This window comes from Gavialis gangeticus, unplaced genomic scaffold, assembly GCF_001723915.1.
Source record: "Gavialis gangeticus isolate Ggan-Ray unplaced genomic scaffold, GavGan_comp1, whole genome shotgun sequence".
Lineage (NCBI taxonomy): Eukaryota > Metazoa > Chordata > Crocodylia > Gavialidae > Gavialis > Gavialis gangeticus.
Window position 1 is genome coordinate 22,409,314 of NW_017729011.1, and position 19,087 is coordinate 22,428,400.

Consider the following 19,087-nt stretch of genomic DNA (forward strand, 5'->3'; position numbering starts at 1 on the left):
GTTCCAGCAGGGATAACTGCAGACACCAGGTCTTTCTTCAACCAACAGGCTCTCTCCCAACACCAAGGCCGGTCCAGCAAGTCTTAACCTCCCCCATCTCAAAACGTTAGACTATTCTTGGATCATTAAAAAATTAATAAAAATTGTTATCACATCTCCACTGTCCAGTGATGAAAGAGTGAGCCTTGTAGAAAGCCTGTAACAAGGGGCTGGCCAAGCTGTGGATAAAAGAGCATAAAGCTTCCCCTTGCATTTCAGGGAGCTCTGGGGAGAGGAGCAGACCCACAAGACGCCAAATGCACTCAGCAGCTTCGCTGAGCTCTGCAACGTGCTTTGTTTGCAGAGACCATGCTCCTAGATCAGTGGTAGATGCTTCATGATGCTCTGTTTGTGTGTGAAGAGAAGAAAACTCCATCCGTCCTTCACGTGTGTCGTTTGGGGCCTAATGGAGGTCAAGGTTGCTCATGTGGGTCAGAGCGCAAGGGCCTAGCCAGAGACCATCCCTGCCTCAGAGAGCTGGCAACCTTGCAGATAAAGGAGGGCTATTATATCCCTGTTTGACCTGGGTGCAGAGAGAGTAAGTGGCTTGACCAAGGTCATGCAGGGGATCCCTGGCAGAGGTAGGACTTGAATGCCCTCATTCATTTTAACCATCAATTAACCACAGTGTCTTTCATATGGGTCCACCAACGCCAGGCTCACTGCTACAGGGGATTCATCCTATTCAGCGGCTGGCCCACGCTCCAGCACCAAGGCATGACTGCCTAACCCCTGCACACAACCACACCGCTTGCTTCCCTCGGCCGTTAGTGCTCCTGTTTCTCTGGAAATCTGAGCTCTGTCATGATCCTGCCTGCTTGTCCCGCCCCCACAGATACCTGTGCCTTGTCCGTACCTCTGCTGCAGGAGCTGTCTGGCGGGACTTGCAGCTGGGTGGGACAGGGTGGCTGTTTTATCAGTCGCAGCGAGAGCCAAGTCCAGCAAGACAGCACGGGGGATGGATCATAGAAATCACAGACAATGAGGGTTGAAGGGACCTCAGGAGGTCACATCCAGTCCAACCCCCTGCTCAAAGCAGGACCAGCCCCAACTCCATCATCCCAGCCAGGGCTTTGTTGAGCCATGTCTTAAAAACATGGATTTAAATGCCACCACCTCTTTGGGAAACCCATTCCAGTGTTTTATTACCCTCTTAGTGAGGCAGTTTTTCCCAATATCCAACCTCAACCTCCCTTGCTGCAGCTTAAGCCCATTGTTCCTGTCATCTTCCCCCACTGAGACCACTCCAGCTCCGTCCTAGAACAGCTTGAGGAACAACCTAGCGCCCTTTCAGGGATACCCTTCCTGACGTAACTCAGGTTAGGAAAAAAGATGGCAAATGGAAGGACCAGTCTTCAATTTGGCTGGTTATTTCCTCTGAATTGGTTTGACTCCCTTCACCCTCAGCCCCATGAATCCAGCACAAAGTATATGAATGCACAAGAGAGATTCAGATTGTTGAAAACCAGCCTGACAGCAGGAAAAACTCAAAATCTATCCACACCTATTAACAAACCCAGAGACCCAAAAGGTCAAATATCCGCATACTTGTGTATCTTGGATGGCAATTCATTAACTTTAATGACTGCAGAGCACAGCAGGAGAGTCCCGGCTGGGAAGAACTCTAAATTAATGACTCGTTATATTAACCCTTCCAACCCAGCAGGCAGGTACCCCAGTGAGCTAATAGGTCTGTGAGCACCCCACATTAAGTCTCCAGGGACAAGGGTGCACCTCACCTTTTCTAGTTTGGAAAGGGCCAAGGAGTAGCTGTCCTTCGCTCGGAACTGCATGAATCTCATATTGGATGGGTGGGTCAGCTCTGTGATGATGCTGAGGCTTGGAAACAGCCTGGAAAGAAAGGCAGAGCAGTGAGCGCCTCGCAAGCGAGCATTGGGATGGGTGTGGAAATGGCAGAACATGTCAGATTCACCTGGGAGGAATGGTCAAACTCTTCCAAGACCAGCAACAGGATGGGGGAATGGGTGGGGGGTTAGCACCATGACATTGTGCAAGCAATTCTCATGTTGCCAAGCCAGGTTTTAATTCACTGAATGAGCCATGGTGATTGTACACATGCGTGGAGAGGCTTGTGGCTGCTGATGCACAAGGTGTGGGGAAGGGAAAGGACCTTTCCACATCGCCCTGTGCCTCTGTGTACAAAGCTGCAGTCCGAGTTAAACACAGCAGCCTGTGGCATGAGTCCAGAGCAGGATTCCCACTCACACCTTTGCAGCAGTGGCAAGATCTCCTAACTGCTCTGCTATCACACCCCTCCCCAGCACCCACTGGTCCCACCAGCCCCTTTGTGCCCTGGCCTCCCACTCACACTGGTGCTGGCTCAGCTTCTAGCACTGGGCTCCAAATGCAGAATGGGAACCGACTCCTGCCTACGAGACCTGGGACCTCTACGTGATCCCAACTAGCTCAGCGTTTCTTAGTCCTAGGCACATGCAAATGACAGAGAAGGACCTGTGGCTGCTTCTCACCTGAACATGGTTTGGACGTTGACAATGGTTTTGGCATCTGCCATGTAATCTTCCTCGGCGCTCATGGTACTCTCTTTATCCACCACCACCAAGTTGTCAGCATAAATGATGCCACACTGCAGCAGACTGTCTAGGCTGGGATCATTCCCAAAGACAAAGGAGGAGATTAATGCACGGAGGGATGAAACAATGAATGCTATTTTGCAAATGTGCATGCATTCAGCCTGCGTGAATGGCAATGACAAGCTCATGCCAAATCCTTCTGATATCATAATGACCATTTTATGATGCCTAAGAAGGGGGGAAAACTTGAGGTGAATCCTACAGCTTTTGCTAAGCTGCAAGGAGGAGACTCAGACAAAGTTGTGGGATCTTAAAAGATGACCCTCTCCAACCTTTAGCACTGGCAGTTAGACAACCCAAAGAAGCAACAGTGTGGGAAGTCCTGGTGGATAACAGAGTTTAACTTAATTCTGCATGGCAGCGGTCAGATGTGACCCCGATGGGCATCTGGGTAGACAGACTGACAGAATAACACCTGTGAACAAAGGACACCTACTTATCAATCGTGCCTTCCATGTAGTAAACCATGGGGAAACAACAGATGGCTTCCAAAAAGTGATGATCTGGCCTGAAGGAAGAGAGACAAATGGAAAAAACGTTCATAGGACATTTCTTTAAGAAGTACTGGAGCTCAGTCAAATATTGCATATAGTGCATTCAAACATTAACTAGAACCACTCAACACAATCCCTCGTGGTACGAAATGCCCATTTGAATGGAGGGAAAGGTCTGATGCAATGGAAAATGACTTTCGAAAAGTACTTGCTTGTTATCCAGCAGTAGCACAATTGGGTTTAACTCCTTCCGGGACCGGTAGTAGGCGCGGAGGGGGACGATGAAATTATACAGCCCATTCCCAGCAGTCTCTGCTGAGACTATAATCAACTTGTTCTTAAACCCATAGGCCTTGGCATCTTCAAAACTGTTGTGCTTGCAACCCTGGGCAGAGGCAGAAAAGCATCATGACTTGGTGATCCGTTCCGAGCTGCCCATGTGCCCTGACACCAGGCTTTGGGGACCAGAGGATGAACGGCCACGTTTCCCTTGGGGAGAGGGAATTCTCCAAAATTCAGACATGGCAAAACCACTAGGCAGGCTCAGCCCTATGCTGTGAGGTCTGCAGCAACCAGCGGGCAGGATGAGCAGGAGAAGAACCCTGCCAAGTCTGATCAGGAGAGGACTGGGACTATGCTGTTATTTCAGCCATGGGGGGCTGGGGCCCACAGCTTGGATGGCCCCATTCTCTGGCAGGCAATGTCTCACTTTGCTCATCTTTTTTGAGCATCTAGAGTGACTTTTGCACAGCTAGAAGGAGTTAGACCAAGTGGCCATGGAGAGGACAGCTGTCCAGGTGGCTGGTACAGCACAGTGCATGCCCTCTGCCCCTGTGAATAAGGTCATCCTCCCTACAGCGAGCTCTCTGCCCAGGTCTATTCAATCCTCAGTCTCCCAGATGAGTCTCCAAAACAGGAGGACAGTAACCAGGGTGGGTCTAGGGCTTCTGTCCATTGGCTGTCATAGAAATCACAGAAAATGAGGGTTGAAGGGACCTCAGGAGGTCACATCTAATCCAACCCCCTGCTTCAAGCAGGACCAGCCCCAAGTACATCATCCCAGCCAAGGCTTTGTCGAGCCAGGTCTTAAACACCTCCAAGGATGGAGCGTCCACCACTTCTGTGGGTGACCTGTCCCAGTGCTTCACCACCCTCCCAGTGAGAAAGTTATGTCCTTGACATGTTTTATTGTTCGCCCTGAAGTCAGCCTCTTACCTTGTCCAGCCTGAGGCAGCAGAATGGGGCCTTTTCAGGTAAGAGATGACACAAAGTGGGAGAGCTCCCAATGTAGGGGGAGTTGGGTGGGTAGCCTTTCACGTACCTAGAGCAGAAATAACAGCCATCAGTATCAGGGCACGCCTGTATTTTGCCACACACACACAAAGCAAACGCTATTAAGTGACGCTGGAACGGCAAGAATAGAAATAAAGCACGGAAACACATTTTAAAAAAGCCTTCAGCCAGCAAAGGGTCACAGAATGGGATGAAGGCAACATAGACACACAGACACATATCCCCTTTATTCTCATGAACCCCCAGACAATTAAACAGATCCTGGAAGACAAAAACATCTGGAAGCATTTAGCAGAGATGGGTCTCAACATCTAAGACTGGCCAGCAGACTCAGAAAAAAAAAAGTCAGAAAAAAAAAAGACAAAACTCCCATCACCTATTTTTGGTTTTGCCTTCATTTAATATACTGTATGTGCTGTACTTTGCACTGCTGCTATAAAGGAAGAAAAAAAACAAGCTTTCAGACTACGGTGTAATTGAAATCCATTTAAAACCATAGTCAGAATTGCCAGCTTTTGTGCTGTTGCTTTACTAACCACTTTAATAACGGTATGGTATCCCTTACAAATGAACCCATTTGTGCCTGTGCATGTGTGGGCTCACACAAATATATTATTTGGCTCATCAGTAGCCATTAATCGCCGCTTTGAAAATGCAGAACTGACCACACGGTGCTGCTCTTGCACCATTTGCTAACTCGTGAACTGGCAGTGTAATTTAAATAAGCACATCGCTGCAGCTAAAACTCAGGGAGAGCTTCCCCAGCGACAGAGCAGAAGCAGAGGCAAATCTATTAACAAGAGGTTAATTTATGCAAACTGGATTTTGGGAAAGGGAACAATAATTGCATGTATTAGCTGTTTCAATCCAGTCGAGATACAAAATATCAGGGTGAGCCCTGCTGGCACTTTAATAGCACAGAGTGGATGGCTTGCTTAATCTCCCATTGGCAAGGCTCGAATGTCAGCTGAGGCCTGATCCTGTTCTCTCTCTTTAGACTGAGAGGGTTGCAGGCTTGCCCAGTGCTTCAAAGAGGGGTGTAGGACTTGCTGGAGCATTCATCAATATATGCTGCTCACACAAAGGCTTTGCTAAAGCACTGACAGGAGCAAGCTTCACCAGCAAATCTGACCAATGAATAAATGAAACTTCGGAGATGGGAGGATAGTCCAGCAGCAGGATGATAAGGTTAGGATGGGGACGTCAGGTCAGAACGTGAAACAAGCCCACAGCACAAGACAGCTTGAGACGTTCAAGATACAGATGGAAAGCAATAGGACGTTTGTTTTGATCCTTGTATAAAGAGAACTGGAAAGCAGGGAAACTCCTGGGGGAGTCTGCCTGCCGTTGTGCCGACTGCCCTGTCACAGGTACAAATGTCTTAGCTCCTGGTCTGATGTACTGGTTAGGTCAAAACGTGTTATGGCTGTGCTTGTAGACAATAAACCTGGCTGAATCTTTGCCACCGAACCGAGGCTGCGGTCATTCTTTAAGACAAGATTAGTATTGGGATCGACTTTGCCAGCACTGCAGTTCCAGAGATTTCAACACTGACAACCCATCAATAACACCCAACAAGGACAACAGCAAGGACGACACCGATAATCCCAGACAACAAGGGGAAGAGACGATATAAATGAAAAGGGGTTTTAGATCTAAGGATGAGTTTACGTTAAACATGGATCTTTTACACCCGTCTATTGATGATTAACACAGCCTGAAGGAACGTGCATTTATGGCAAACAGTTGGAAGGCAATCCTGAGTGTAAACGCATAACGCTGCTCAGTAGGGAGCTGACTTTGACTGCAAGTTCATGGTGGTGGACCATCTCTTGGCCTGTTTTTGCGCAAGTCACATGGAATCATGCCCTGCCCTGCCTATGCCCCACTTTCCCCCTGGAACCACTCTGAGACAAAAAATAGACTCATTGAAATCACAGAAAACGAGGGTTGGAAGGGATCTCAGGAGGTCACATATAGTCCAACCCCCGGCTCAAAGCAGGACCATCCCCAACTACATCATCCCAGCCAGGGTTTGTCAAGTCAGGCTTTAAAAATCTCCAAGGATGGAGACTGCACCACCTCTCTAGGTAACTTGTTACTGTTCCCTCCTAGTGAGTTTTTCCTAATATCCAACCTCAACTTCCCTTGCTGCAACTTGAGCCCACTGCTCCTTGTCCTGTCATTTGTCACCACTGAAAACAGTCCAGCTCCATCCTCTTTGCAACCCCCCTGCAGGGAGTTAAAAGCTGCTATCAAATCCCCCCTCAGTCTTCTCTTCTGCAGACTCACAAGAAAAGCCACCTCATTGATTTAACACTATAGCTGCAATGATCCAAAGAGTAGAAGGTACAATCCAAAGAGTAGATTGCAAGCCATCCGGCACAGGAACCACCTGTTAGGCATTTGTGGAATTAAGTGGAAGACAGCAGAAAAGTAGGCATGCATATCTCTTAAAACTTGTTTGAAAATCCCAACCTACACAAAGCTGATCACTTAAGATGATGCAGTACGAATTTGTACATGCCACGTTTTTTGCCCTTTCTTGCACTGCAACTGCATGACTGTTTGCACAAGCGGGATTTCCAGACACTTTAAAAGTCTTTCTGACACTAAAGCAGAGCGATGCTGCTGTCAAATGGCAACTTACTCAACAACCATAGGCCCTTCTTCATCCGACTGAGTCATCTCATCTTCCGACTGGTCACTAAGCAGGTCACAGGGCAGGAGGGAAGAGCTGTCAGCTAACTCGAGCACTGGGGCAATGCTAGGTCGCCTGGTGCCTGACCCATTTTCAGCCGGGAGGGTCAGCTTGCTGCTGTTAACAGGCCGGCACTCTGTATTTTGCAGATCCATGGCTACTGTTCCTGGAAATGAAGAGTAAGGAAGAGCCAAACAAATATGCCGATAAACAAATGAAAGCAAAGTATTTCAGGCTGGTGTGCTATGGACTGCACAAGGGCATTAAGGTACTGCAGGGAAGCAAGTGTATGAGGACCTCTCTGTTGGACTATACATTAAATTTGCATTTATATGTAGTCATAGAAGGGTTAAGAAACAATTAATACATAGTAAAAACATGTTGCAGACCTGAGTAAGGACTTCAAGGATAATGTATCATAGAGAGATACAAGCCAGGATCATAAGCAATCTATGGACTCCAGATCAATCTAAAACAATCAATTATCTGTGGTCTTTTATTAATTATTTCCAAACTGAATTTTGATACTCAGTTTTCCAAGACACACATAAAACTATCCAGGAAATAAGAAGGGAAGCTTTCACTAGCTCTGCCATATCAGGGGGATTGTTCACATGCTTAAATTTAATCAGGCAAGGTTCTTTGGGTAGATGTGATATCATGTATTAGACCAACTGAGCAAATTTAAGAGAGTGCTTAAGTGTTGTGAATAGGTGCCTGATTGCTCAGCACCTGGCAAGACCAAGCCCCTAGAACAAGAGTTTATACCTGCTGTAGGAGCCAACTGAATTCATAGGAACTGGGAAATGATCAGTTTAAAAGATGCCCTTTTCCCTGCAAGTATTTTCACCTGGAGCTGATGCATTCACAAGCCTTCAACATGCAAGATTTCCATCCTTTATTGGGAACTTCCCATTTATGGATGTTAAGGAGGGGGAAAGCCCCCTTAACTACTCCTAAACTCTAACAAACATGCACTCACGAGCCCACACTGTTCACGCTGCCCTCATTCTCTCTGAAGCCAAAGAGATAATTTAATTATCAGTACAAGCAATTTGCCTGCTGGTCAAAGCTCACAGCCAGATGGGAGCTGATCGCATGCTGAAGTCCTATGGAGATGGGAATCTCGGTGGCAAAACTCAGCTTGTGGGAAAGGCCCCGGGGTTTGTGACCTTCTTATCTGCAACTTCCAACACATTTTTTCCAACTCAAAGAGTCTTCTGGCATTCTCAGTTCACAATAACCCCTATATCTGCTTGGAACATCTGAGGGCGCCCGCTGTCAATCCGAACTTGGAGATCAGGATCATTCTGCGCCATTTGGATGGGTCGTTCCAGGAAATGGCTTTGCAGCTTGCAGATATTCTGGGCTCCCAACAGCTCAGTTCCCGGGAGCCTCCTGAGAATGCACTGTGCACGCAGCGTGACCGCATCGCTCTTGCTCGCTTGGCCCCATTTCCAAGCAGCTCTTCAACAGATTTAGCACAGTCCTCTTTTGGCTGCCGAAGCAGTGGTCTCAGGTACAGCCTGCTGCCGCCAGTGCTAATGAATCCCCTGTGCTATTCTTTGTCTGCAAAGTCTCTTAGCCATCAGACTACATTTTCAAAAGCACCCAGAAATGTTGCTGTGCAAATCGCACTGAACTTCAAGCCTCTTCCATTTCTTCAGCATTTCTGTGGCACCCACCTCAACTCTAGCACAAAACGTCCTCAAATGTTTGAAATCTCTTTCTTTCTTGCCTTCATAAATGAGTTTGCAGTCAAACCTCCCTGAACTGCATCTGAGTTCTTATTAAACTGTGGATACAGCTTGGTCCACAACAGAGACCAGGAGCTGTAGAGCGCCAAGATTACTATAAAAATGACAAAGTGGGATTTTTGTTTGAAATCCTGGATTAGGCACAGCTGAATGAACATGGCAAACACCTTGGTGCTGAAGGAACACACTGAGAAATCACAGGAATCTTTTCTGAGAAGCAAAACCCCCAACTCTATTATCTCTCTGTGTTTCAGAGGAACATCTTGTTCCTTTCCAGCGGGCCGGTGACAGCTCGGTTTTGTGCCTGTGCCTGCACATGTGCTTAGCTGCGTTGGATACAGTCAGTAGTCGAAAAGGAGATTTAGGCTAAGTCTGTACCAGAGAAGATTTGCTAGTAAAACTATCCCAGTATAAATAGACTACAGACCCTTCTAGAGCGAATGCAGCTTCTAATGTGAAAAAAAATGCATTGATGAACAGTTTGCCAAATGCAACAAGCTACACTAGCGAAAATGCCATCTTGCCAGCATAAATGCATCTTCACTGGTGCTTTTGCTGGTAGATAAATGTTCAGATAAAAAAAACCCCAATAACAACAGGCTCAAACCCACAACACTATGCCAGCAAAAATATCTTGTGCAGACCCGGCCTTGGAAAGCAAACCAGGGTATTCCAGGAGCAATGAGATCTTGCCATGGTTTGCCTCTCTCAGGGCTGAAAATATATGCACCTAATTGCTAGCCTAAGTTTGCACTGCTTCAACTTCCAACCTTGTTATACCTTTGCCAGTGAGACTGAAGGGCCCTGTAGTACCAAGGCCTTTCTATTATCACATTTCTGTTCCCCAGAAAGGCTATGAATAGATCAAGTAAGTTTTTAAATAGACTGACATCCTATTAGGCATCTTTTCCCAAACCTTTAACCATTCTGGTGGGTCTCTTACAACTCCCCTCCTGTTATCAACATCCTGCTGAAGTTATGAACACCGGAGCTGGATGCAGTATCCCTTTAGTGGCAGCACCAGTAGCAAATACAGAGGGAATGTAAGAAAACCCCATGACTGCCATGCGATATCCCCTTGCTTGTACATCCAAAAACCACGTGAAAACCACATGAGCCCTTTTGGCCTCACACTGGGCACTCCAGTTCAGCTCCTTATCCACTGTGAACCCGAGACCTTTTCATGGTCACTGCTTCTTAGGAGACAGCCCCCTTCCAGGACCTAAATTCTCTGTTCCCATATCCGTAACTTCACCGTTGGCGATATTAAAAGACATTTGCTTGCTTGTGCCCAGGTTACCAGGGACCTGTTTCAGTGACCTGCTCTCTGCAGGATGCATGACTCCTCTGACCTCTGTGTCATCAGTGGACTTTATCAGTAATGAGTTTATCTTTAATTGCAGGTCATTGGTAACAGCACAGGGTCAAGATCCAATCCCTGCAGGACCCCACAAAGAAAACACCTGCTTCATGATTGTGTCCCACCTACAACGGCACTTTTAAGACCCCCCGTTAGGCAATCATTGGTTGATGTTTGTAAAGCATAGTGAAATCTGGCAATGAAAGGCCACAAAGATGTCCGGAGTGGTATTACTAATGCTCTCACTGACTCATCCAATGCTCCCGGATAGCGCTACCTTCCCACGCAGCTGCTAAAGCACGGCTGCAGGCTCTTAAAAGCAATTTCTTCTTTTTTTCCACCCCCCAAAGAACTCAGGGTTTATTCTTAATGTTTCCATGTTGTCTTTCCAAGCGTCACCCATCCTGCTTCTCCTAGCAGGCCAAAGCTTTTAACCTGTGCGATTCAGATGAATGGGTCAAACAGATCATCGTGCCCAAGTCAAAGAACCACCTGATGAAGGATGTTCCAACCCTGCTGTCAGACCATTTGAATACCCAGCATCGACATGTCTTTTGTCAGATAGCCGCGGTTCAGCATTCAATGCCATCAAATGCAGAAGACTCAAATGTTGCCCCTGGACTCTGCCTTTCTGTTCCCATCGTCAAAACGGAGAGGAGAAGTGCAATTTTCCAAAGCACTTGAGAGAGGCAGGCACCCAACAACCAGTGGCTTTCAATGGGAAAAGGACACTTCACTTTCTTAGCTGCTTCGAAAAAATCCCACCCTTCTCCCACAGTCTTGGACCAAAACATGCACATGTGACTAGTGCTTTGGATGACTCAACTTTTGGCTGCTCACCTTGAGACCCTTTAAAGCAGCTTGATTTTCTGTGGGTTGCTGCTCAGCCCTTTCTGGTAATCAAGAGCTTTTCAGGCGTACAGGGCTGGGCAATCAAAATCAGTCATTGCTCTTGGAAATCAAAGCCATCAGCTTTTATTTTAGCCTTTGTCACACAGTTATTTTTAAGTGGGTAGGAAAGCGATGCATGGCACAGCAAGCACGACTCAGGAGCTCAGCTCTCTCCCCCTTATTACCAGTCAAGTAGCTGAATACAACTGACCTACATGTAGGATACAATTCCTATCTCTCCTTTTACTTCTGAACATGTTCACACTGAGAAAAAGCCACATAACAAGAGCATCGGAAAAATGCTGCCCAACAAGGAGCTTTGTGTTTCGCTGTTGGGATAATCTGTGCAACTTAATGCCCTTGAATGCAAATGGATACACGATTTGCCTGGAATATAATCTCCTATTGTGTCTTGGCTTCTCCAGATAAACCCCAAAATTTGCGCTTCCCAGATACAAGCTGGAAATAATGAGTCATGGTCGTTTTGATTTGAGAAAATGCACCACTGACTGAAGAGCAAACTGTGCCATTCATCAAGTTATGAATCATAAACATGATTTCAAATGCAGACAGCAGAGTCTATTCTTCTAACCAAGGTATGGGGGATTTATATGAGCAAATGCCCTTCACGTTAATGGATGTGATGGGCCTTAATAACAACATTTAGCATTTGCAGGGAGTGCTTTCCATCTAAGATGCTAAAGGTGGGGAAGTGACATTTTATTTCCTTTATAGATGATAAAACCCAGGCAGAAAACGGAAGCAACTTTTCCACAGTCACAGCTGCATAGCGACTGAGTTTGGAAGGGGGCTTTGGAGATTCCCTGTAGCTTTCTACAATGAAGTCACAAAGCATCTCTTTTATTTCCCCATTGGGCTCCGAGTATACCCCCCCCACCCCGTTATCCCAGATCTTGTCAAAGGGATCATTTGGTCAGCAACATGCAGAGCTACATGGTAGAGTCATGTACAACCCAGTGTGACTTTATTACTTCTAGGAGAGTGTGAAGCAGTCAAACAATCACCTTCAGGACTTAGCAATGACTTCTACTGGAAACATTATAGTGCATCAAGGCAGGAGAAAGGATACGTCATTGTAAATATGTGCAGGGGGGGGTATAAAAGCAGAGGGCCCTGGGGCTAAAGTGAAGTGCCGACAAGCTGCCGTCTGTCACCCAACCCTATAATAGCAGCGCTAGTGCATGCACCTGCAGGACAAGAGCAGGGGCTGGCCAAAAACTTTCCCTCCCAAGCCGCCAGCTGACAGCTGCCAAGCAGAGCAGGTGCACACATCTGCAACACCTTACTGCTTGGCTTGATGGGGTTGATTTCCAAGGCATCGCAGTGCAACCCTCTAGCAAAGCTTTAACTTGCATCTACTGTTTATGCCCGAGAGCAGCAACTTCATCCAGGTAGAAACGCATCTGCTGTAACCTGCTTGCAAACAGAAACAAAGCTTCCCCAGCTCTTTCTGGGATTGAGGCGGCGCTATCTCCATGGCAGAGATGGTGCAAATGAGCAAACTTCCCAGCCGTAGTTCTGCAAACAGCACCGCTCCCCCTGGCTGGGCTAGAGCAGGGGACAGGCTGGATCTGACCCACTAAGCCATTTGATCCAACCCATGGGCATGGGGCTTTGGCGGTGATCAGTGGCAGGGAGAAGTGGTGGCGGAGGGCACTTTCTCTATGCTGCCATGGGAAGAAGTAGCCGTAGTTTAAAATGCTGACGACAGCTGAGCTATGGAGTTAGAGCCAGCAAGGTTACACGAGGGAGAGACACCAACAGAGCCTGCCTGCGAGACAGCTTCCTCAGCTGCTACTTGTGGAGGGGCAGCATAGAGGGGAACGACAGCTCCAGCTTTTGGCAGCACAACGTCCCAAGGGTTAAGTTACTCACCTTAGGTCACCCAGCAGATCAGTCGCAGAGCCAACAACCGAACCCAGGAGACCTGCCTTCTCTTTCTGTGCTCTAGCCATTTGGGAGGATCTCCCCGGGTCTACTAAAAGTACCCTGAATACCTGCCAACTTCCAAAAGGGATTGGGTTATGGTTGGGACATGGAGGTGAAGGCTCCATCCAGAACAAAGTTTTAGATAAGAGGCATCCATTTGTTTTCAGCAGAAAAGGATGCCCCACTAGTCGCACAGAGGCACTTCCAATCCCAGAAACACATGCACCACGCATGACACCCAAGCGCATGGACATCATTGCCATGCTCTTTCAAACAGGCCACACTGCTCCCCCCTGCTCCCTTGGGCATGCTGGAGGAACTCACCCATGCTTGCGATGATGCTGTGAACAGGCAGCCGGGAGGTACCGTCGTAGGCCCCTCGCCCCGCAAACCCCTTCTTCTTTTGCTTCTCCTCCTGCTTGAATATGAAGGCGGAGTTCTCCTCCTTGGTGATGTTGATGTAGAAGCAGGTGTCCGATGCTGCCATGATGTGCCGTGGCCCGGGGTTCAGCAGGATGCTCTTGTTGTCTTCCCTCCTGATGCCTATCAAGCAGACGCCGTACCTAGGGCAGAAGCACAGGGCAGGCATTCAAGGCTGGTCGCTAGAGAAAAGACTCTCCATGTGCTTTTGCAAACGTGCCTTTGGCCCGTGCTTCTTGCCATCTGCCCTGACCTCGGGCACTGAAAGCAGAAGCTAATGCACGCTCCTCCTGGCTCCTGCTATCCTGCTTTCCAAGCCGATATAAATAAATCCACACCTCACCCTGCTTTTTACCTGGAGCACCACTTCCCCCCACATGCAAGACTTTTTCCAAAGTCCCCCCCAGGCCACCCTGTGACCTCCCCACCAATGCATTACATGTACCAAAACATGCATGGCCTTTCTCAAAGCCTCAGGGATCCCCCCGCTATGGCACAACATGCCCCCCCCCGGGACAAGACCTTTCCTCCTGCACATGCCAGCACTCAGAGGCCCCAGCCCAGACTTGCTCTCACTTCTTGTGTGCATGGAAGGCAGCGTACGTGAAGCTTTTCCCTTCATACTCCATGAAGAACTTGCTGTCCCCCATCCGGATGTGATAAACTTCATTGCCTGAGCAGCGCCCGTACATCCGTTGCCATTGCTCAGGGGACTCCTGGCCTTCCCTGTAGCCGAGGGAACAAAAGCCTGCTTGTTAAAGCCTTGTCGTGCCCAGTGCTACCACCCCATGCTCTCCAGCTGGGTTTGCACCCAACACCGGGCTATGCAAAAGCCTGCTGAAAGACCAGTTTGCATTTCAGACTATAGCGAGCGAAGGGTGGGATTAACAGCTATTCCTCTGGCCAAATCCAGACGTTCCCTTGCACACCTGTATCAGTGGAAATCCAGCAGCCAAGAGAGGAACTTCAGGTTGCAAGTGTCGAGTCCTGCCCTTCCAAAACCCATGCCCCAAGGTCTTACGCTCAGCAGAGAGAAAAGGGTGTCTTTCACACTGGGACTAAAATAAGGGGCTTTCTAAGCAGCTGTGTTCCCTGACCCAGACACTTCACAGGCACGTAGACCTGTGCAGCAAGTCTCCTGGGGGATGCAGGTGCACAGTAATACTGGTTTTGGGGCCCTGATCATTTGCCCCCTAGTGCGGGCTGAGGCTAGCGTGGGCACAGGAAATGTAGCTCAATGCAACCGAGCAGAAATGCCCTGGATTCAGACAGAAAGGAGAGTCACAGCATCCAGTCTTTGGAGGAAAAGGAGGTGGTAAAAGGAACAATGCCCCACACCCAGGGTTACAATGAACTCAGCAATGGAGGTGATGTGCTCACCCCTCTGCCCTGGCAGCACTAGGGCCTCACTGCTGCGCACGCAGGGCCAGCAAAGGAACGCATGCCATTTACACCACCTGGGGACAGTGTGATTACCAGGGATCCTGGTTTTATCTGATTTTAAAAAATCCCCAACTTTTGGTTAAAAAAATGCAGCCCCAGAATCCACATTTTCCCATGATTTAAATGAAACGCCACTCGTATATAGATCTACATATAGTGGTGTTTCATTTTAATCATGGAAAAATGTGGATTTGGAGGTTTGTTTTTTAACAGAAAGTTGGGGATTTTTTTCAAGCAGAGAAAACCAGGATCCCTGGTGATTACTGAGAGGGACAACAAAGGACATGAGCTCTGGCTGCATTTTAGGCCCGCACCAGTAAGATGGTGGCAGTGCCTTTTCATGAGCTGCCAGCACATCCAAGCGAGAAATGATCTCATTTTAATTCCAGATTGTACACGCCTTTGTATTTAACGAGCGCTCCTAAGGGGAGCCGCAAAGGGCAAATATTAGCAAACAATCCTGAGCAGGGGATGGGAGTTGGAGACACGCTGGAGGCTTTATAACCCTTTGACTTCACATAGCTTTGAATTCAGTACGTTATAACTTGGCCGTGGAAAAACAACCCGCTCCATCAAAGCATGTACTTAGGCAACCTGATTTATTTCTGGTTGTATTTTATACAAACTTGAAAAACACAATCTGAAGGGCCTATTTGCGTTTGAATTCAGCTTCCTGTCACCATGCCGATGTCAGTATCAACAGTGTTTTGTTCCCAGGCCCTGCAAAGGCACGTTCTCCAAAAGCACATGCAGTGCTCATCTCAACTGCTGCCCAGAGAAATGCACCATTAATCATATTTCCCGGCACCCTTCACTCTGTAATTTATTAATAATTGGGTATGCTTGAAAGGGACAAATGAGCAGATACTATTTAGGGTGATGCTTTCCCAAAGAAAGGCAGGGGGACTGTGAGCACAATCCCATTCACAAACCCACTGCACCTGTATAAGTCCAAAAACTCCCAAGGGGCTCAACAAACTTTGCTATAACGGTCATAGGGACATTTGTGTTTTATTTGCACTTGTGCATGAGACAGGATCGTTCAGGTCTGTTTGCAGCTGCTTGAACTCATGGCTCAAAGAGGTTAAGTGACTTGCCCATGAACAAAGAGCAAGTCAGTGACACAGAGACTCCAGCATCACATGCTATAACCAGTTTTGCTATGCTTGCCTGGCTTCCTGAAGCATCACCGTGATATCCTAACAGTGTATCTGGGTGTCTTTGAGATCGGTACAATCATTAGCCTGCAGCCTCAGACTTTACCACAGCTATCTTTTATATAATGCTCTCAGCGAGAGGATGTCTAGCAGAGTTTGGCTGTGACAAATCCATTGTCCCACATGCCAAAGCATGCAATGAAATGTAAAGGGCAAGAAGACAGCTAGGTCCGGCTTTTGCATTGTACCTCTTAACGCTGTATGTAGCATCCTGCTGCACAGTGCAGAAGTGATTTCCTTTCTTTTCCTGTCTGGAGCCCTGCATGTGGCTGTCACCAACTTGTCACCTCTGTCCCTGAGAGGCAGAAGGCCCATGTGCGAGGTACAACCGCAAAGACTTATTTCTGGCTGTGCTGGCAAACTCTAATTACAGGAGCCTGCTCAACTCAGCCAGGACTCGCACCCTGGGAGGACAGGTCCGCACAGGACAGACCATGAAGGCATCATCCCCGAGTACGCATGCACAAAGACTGGATCATGAGGCTGCCCCATCACTGGTTTGACCGGCACTTAGCTTTGATGTCTGGTTCAAACAGGACGGCTGAGTGGGAAGGGCCCGCAGCACCTTCACTTGTGAGACCTGGGCAATTGTGGGGATTTTGGCATGGGTATTTGTTCTTAACCAGATGTTTCCAGCTGCTTTTGCCTACAGAAGCAGCAGCTGTGGCAAGGGGCAAACACCTGCTCCTAACTCAACGATACACTCCAGGGAGCCAACGTCATCTGTCATGCCCCTGGTTTGGCCAATGCTTCTCACTCTTGACACGCAATACCCCAGGGGTCCCAAATCCTGGCCCCTACTGGGTCTACCATACAGGTTGTTCCTGCCCTGCAGTTTCACCTCCTGCCCCAGGCCTGGGCACCCCACACAACCCTGCTGATGTGCCTCAATCCTGGATAGCTATGGTCCTTAATACTCGTGCCCTTGGCCTCTCTGTGAGGCAGAGATAAAGAGCCATGGAGATGCTGCCATGCTCCCCACCCCAGCAACAAACACGGGAGCCCAACCCAGAAGGCTCCTAACTCCATGAGCTCCGCATCCAAGCAGAGGACAACCCATTCCACTTGCACAGAGCCTGGAGACACAACGGCTGCTCCCTGACTTGCTCCTGGATGCCCGTGTCCTTCTATTCCTGTGGCCATATGGGGAACATATCTATAAGCAGTAAATATACAGGCTGAATGCCCCAGCTAGGTGGGTCCCCATGCTCATGCCACTGGTTTGGTGTGCACCCCTTTTTGGTGCAGACACAGCCCCAGCTCAATGGGTGGTGGTAGACATAGAAAAACAAGTATTTGTTCTGGGGAGATCAGTGCTCTTAACTAGAGATGGGACTGAGCCAGTGGGTCGGTGATGCAGATCCCAAGGGTGATGCTACAATTATTGATCATTACTGGTCTAAGAGGTCCCCAGTGCAAATCAGGTCCCTATTGCAGTTGCTGTCAAACACATAGAGGACAGGCCTTACAACTGACCCAGGAAAGGCTGGGAGGCAGGAAGGAGGGAGATCCAATGGGGGATGGGAGATCGAGGTGTGCAGAGGTTAAGTAGGTCTCCTGAGACTTTGTCCTGTGTGACAGCACCCCAAGACCACCCTTTCTCCTAAGGCAGGTTGAGCCTAAGAGGCCCACAGCGCAACTTTGTAGCCAAGGCCCAATGTGTATTTTCAGATGGCAAATCAGGGTGAAGAATGGGAACAACCATGGCAAGTACCAAAAGGGAATTAATAAGTCAAACCAGTATACACTCACTGTCCCCGGGACGTGTGAACCAGGAGGGTGATGAGCGTGGATGTTGCCGGACAGACGCAGTTCAAAGCCAGCATGGCGTACTTGCACTCTTCCTCGCAGACCACGTGATCTGAAATGGAAAAGGCAGCACGATTACCCCTCTCCAAGCAGAGCTTTCATTTCCCTGCCTCTGGCAACCAGTAATTTCCTTGGAAGATTTTCAAGTGAGCCAGTTTCCAGTGAGAAGAGGGAAGGCTAGGGGAGGCGGCACAGCATGTGTGACAGCTGGAGCGTTGTTTGTTTTATGTTCCAGCTCCAGCGGAGTCAGCACGGATTGATTAAGCACAGAAAGGGGCCTCAAGGAAAAGCAGCTTGTTTTCACTAGGTACCAGGGATGCTTTCAGCTGCCTTAGGGATCAATGTGAATGGGCATATAATTCCAGGTAGGGAAGAAAAAATAGACACGCAGAATGGCATCCTGCCAAGCAAACCCTGTCCAACCCAGACGGCAGAGGCAGGGTAAAACGAAAGGGAAGAGGTTTTGTCTGGGGTCGCTCTTAAGGGCTGGGTTTCACACTGGAAGCCTAACGAGCTGGATTAAATACTCAATTGTTCTCTTTAAAGGACAACTTAATTAGCTTCCAAAGTGATGGGAGAATGTCCTTAAATTGAGGTACCATCCTGCTGCTTGCTGGTTCATGTGGGAGTTTGACTGTAGAGACCTGGTGGGATTCCTCAGTGGAAGAGCTCAGGGGACAGATTCATACCCAGCATATTTAAAAAAAAAAAGAACCCTTGTTCCCACTTTCCTCAGTCACAGATGCTAAAAATAGTTTGTCAAACTACAAAATCCCCCTTGACAACTCTTGCAGCTCAGTGACCACACTTACTGCCTCTTTTATGCAGAAACTCTTAGCCAGGTTTACAAGTCTGGCTGCATTTGGAGTTGGTAGGTCTGTCCCCGTGACCTACACAGACTCTCCTCCTATTGATCTAGGTAGTGACTCCTATTAACTGGCTGCAGATATTATAGTTTCTAGGGTCGGAAGGGACCTGAGCAGATCATCTAGTCCGACCCCCTGCCATGGCAGGAAGAGCACTGGGGTCAAATGACCCCAATAAGGTGGTCATCCAACCTCCTCTTAAAAACCCCCAGGGTGGGAGCCTGCACCACCTCAC

The 19,087-nt window shown here is 48.3% G+C and overlaps 1 protein-coding gene across 3 annotated transcripts in view; it reads right to left on the minus strand.

Moving 5' to 3' along the window:
* The window catches only part of KCNT1 (potassium sodium-activated channel subfamily T member 1), a 218,196-nt gene that overhangs the window by 32,634 nt on the left and 166,475 nt on the right, over positions 1–19,087 (minus strand). For all 3 annotated transcript variants that reach the window (XM_019510827.1, XM_019510828.1, XM_019510829.1), the window contains exons 16-24: positions 17,930–18,038; positions 14,094–14,243; positions 13,422–13,660; positions 7,089–7,305; positions 4,361–4,466; positions 3,358–3,530; positions 3,088–3,159; positions 2,529–2,663; positions 1,779–1,890 (exon numbers count right to left, since the gene is read on the minus strand). In XM_019510827.1, coding sequence (XP_019366372.1) covers positions 1,779–1,890; positions 2,529–2,663; positions 3,088–3,159; positions 3,358–3,530; positions 4,361–4,466; positions 7,089–7,305; positions 13,422–13,660; positions 14,094–14,243; positions 17,930–18,038 — 1,313 coding nt within the window. The remainder of the gene's footprint in view (positions 1–1,778; positions 1,891–2,528; positions 2,664–3,087; positions 3,160–3,357; positions 3,531–4,360; positions 4,467–7,088; positions 7,306–13,421; positions 13,661–14,093; positions 14,244–17,929; positions 18,039–19,087) is intronic.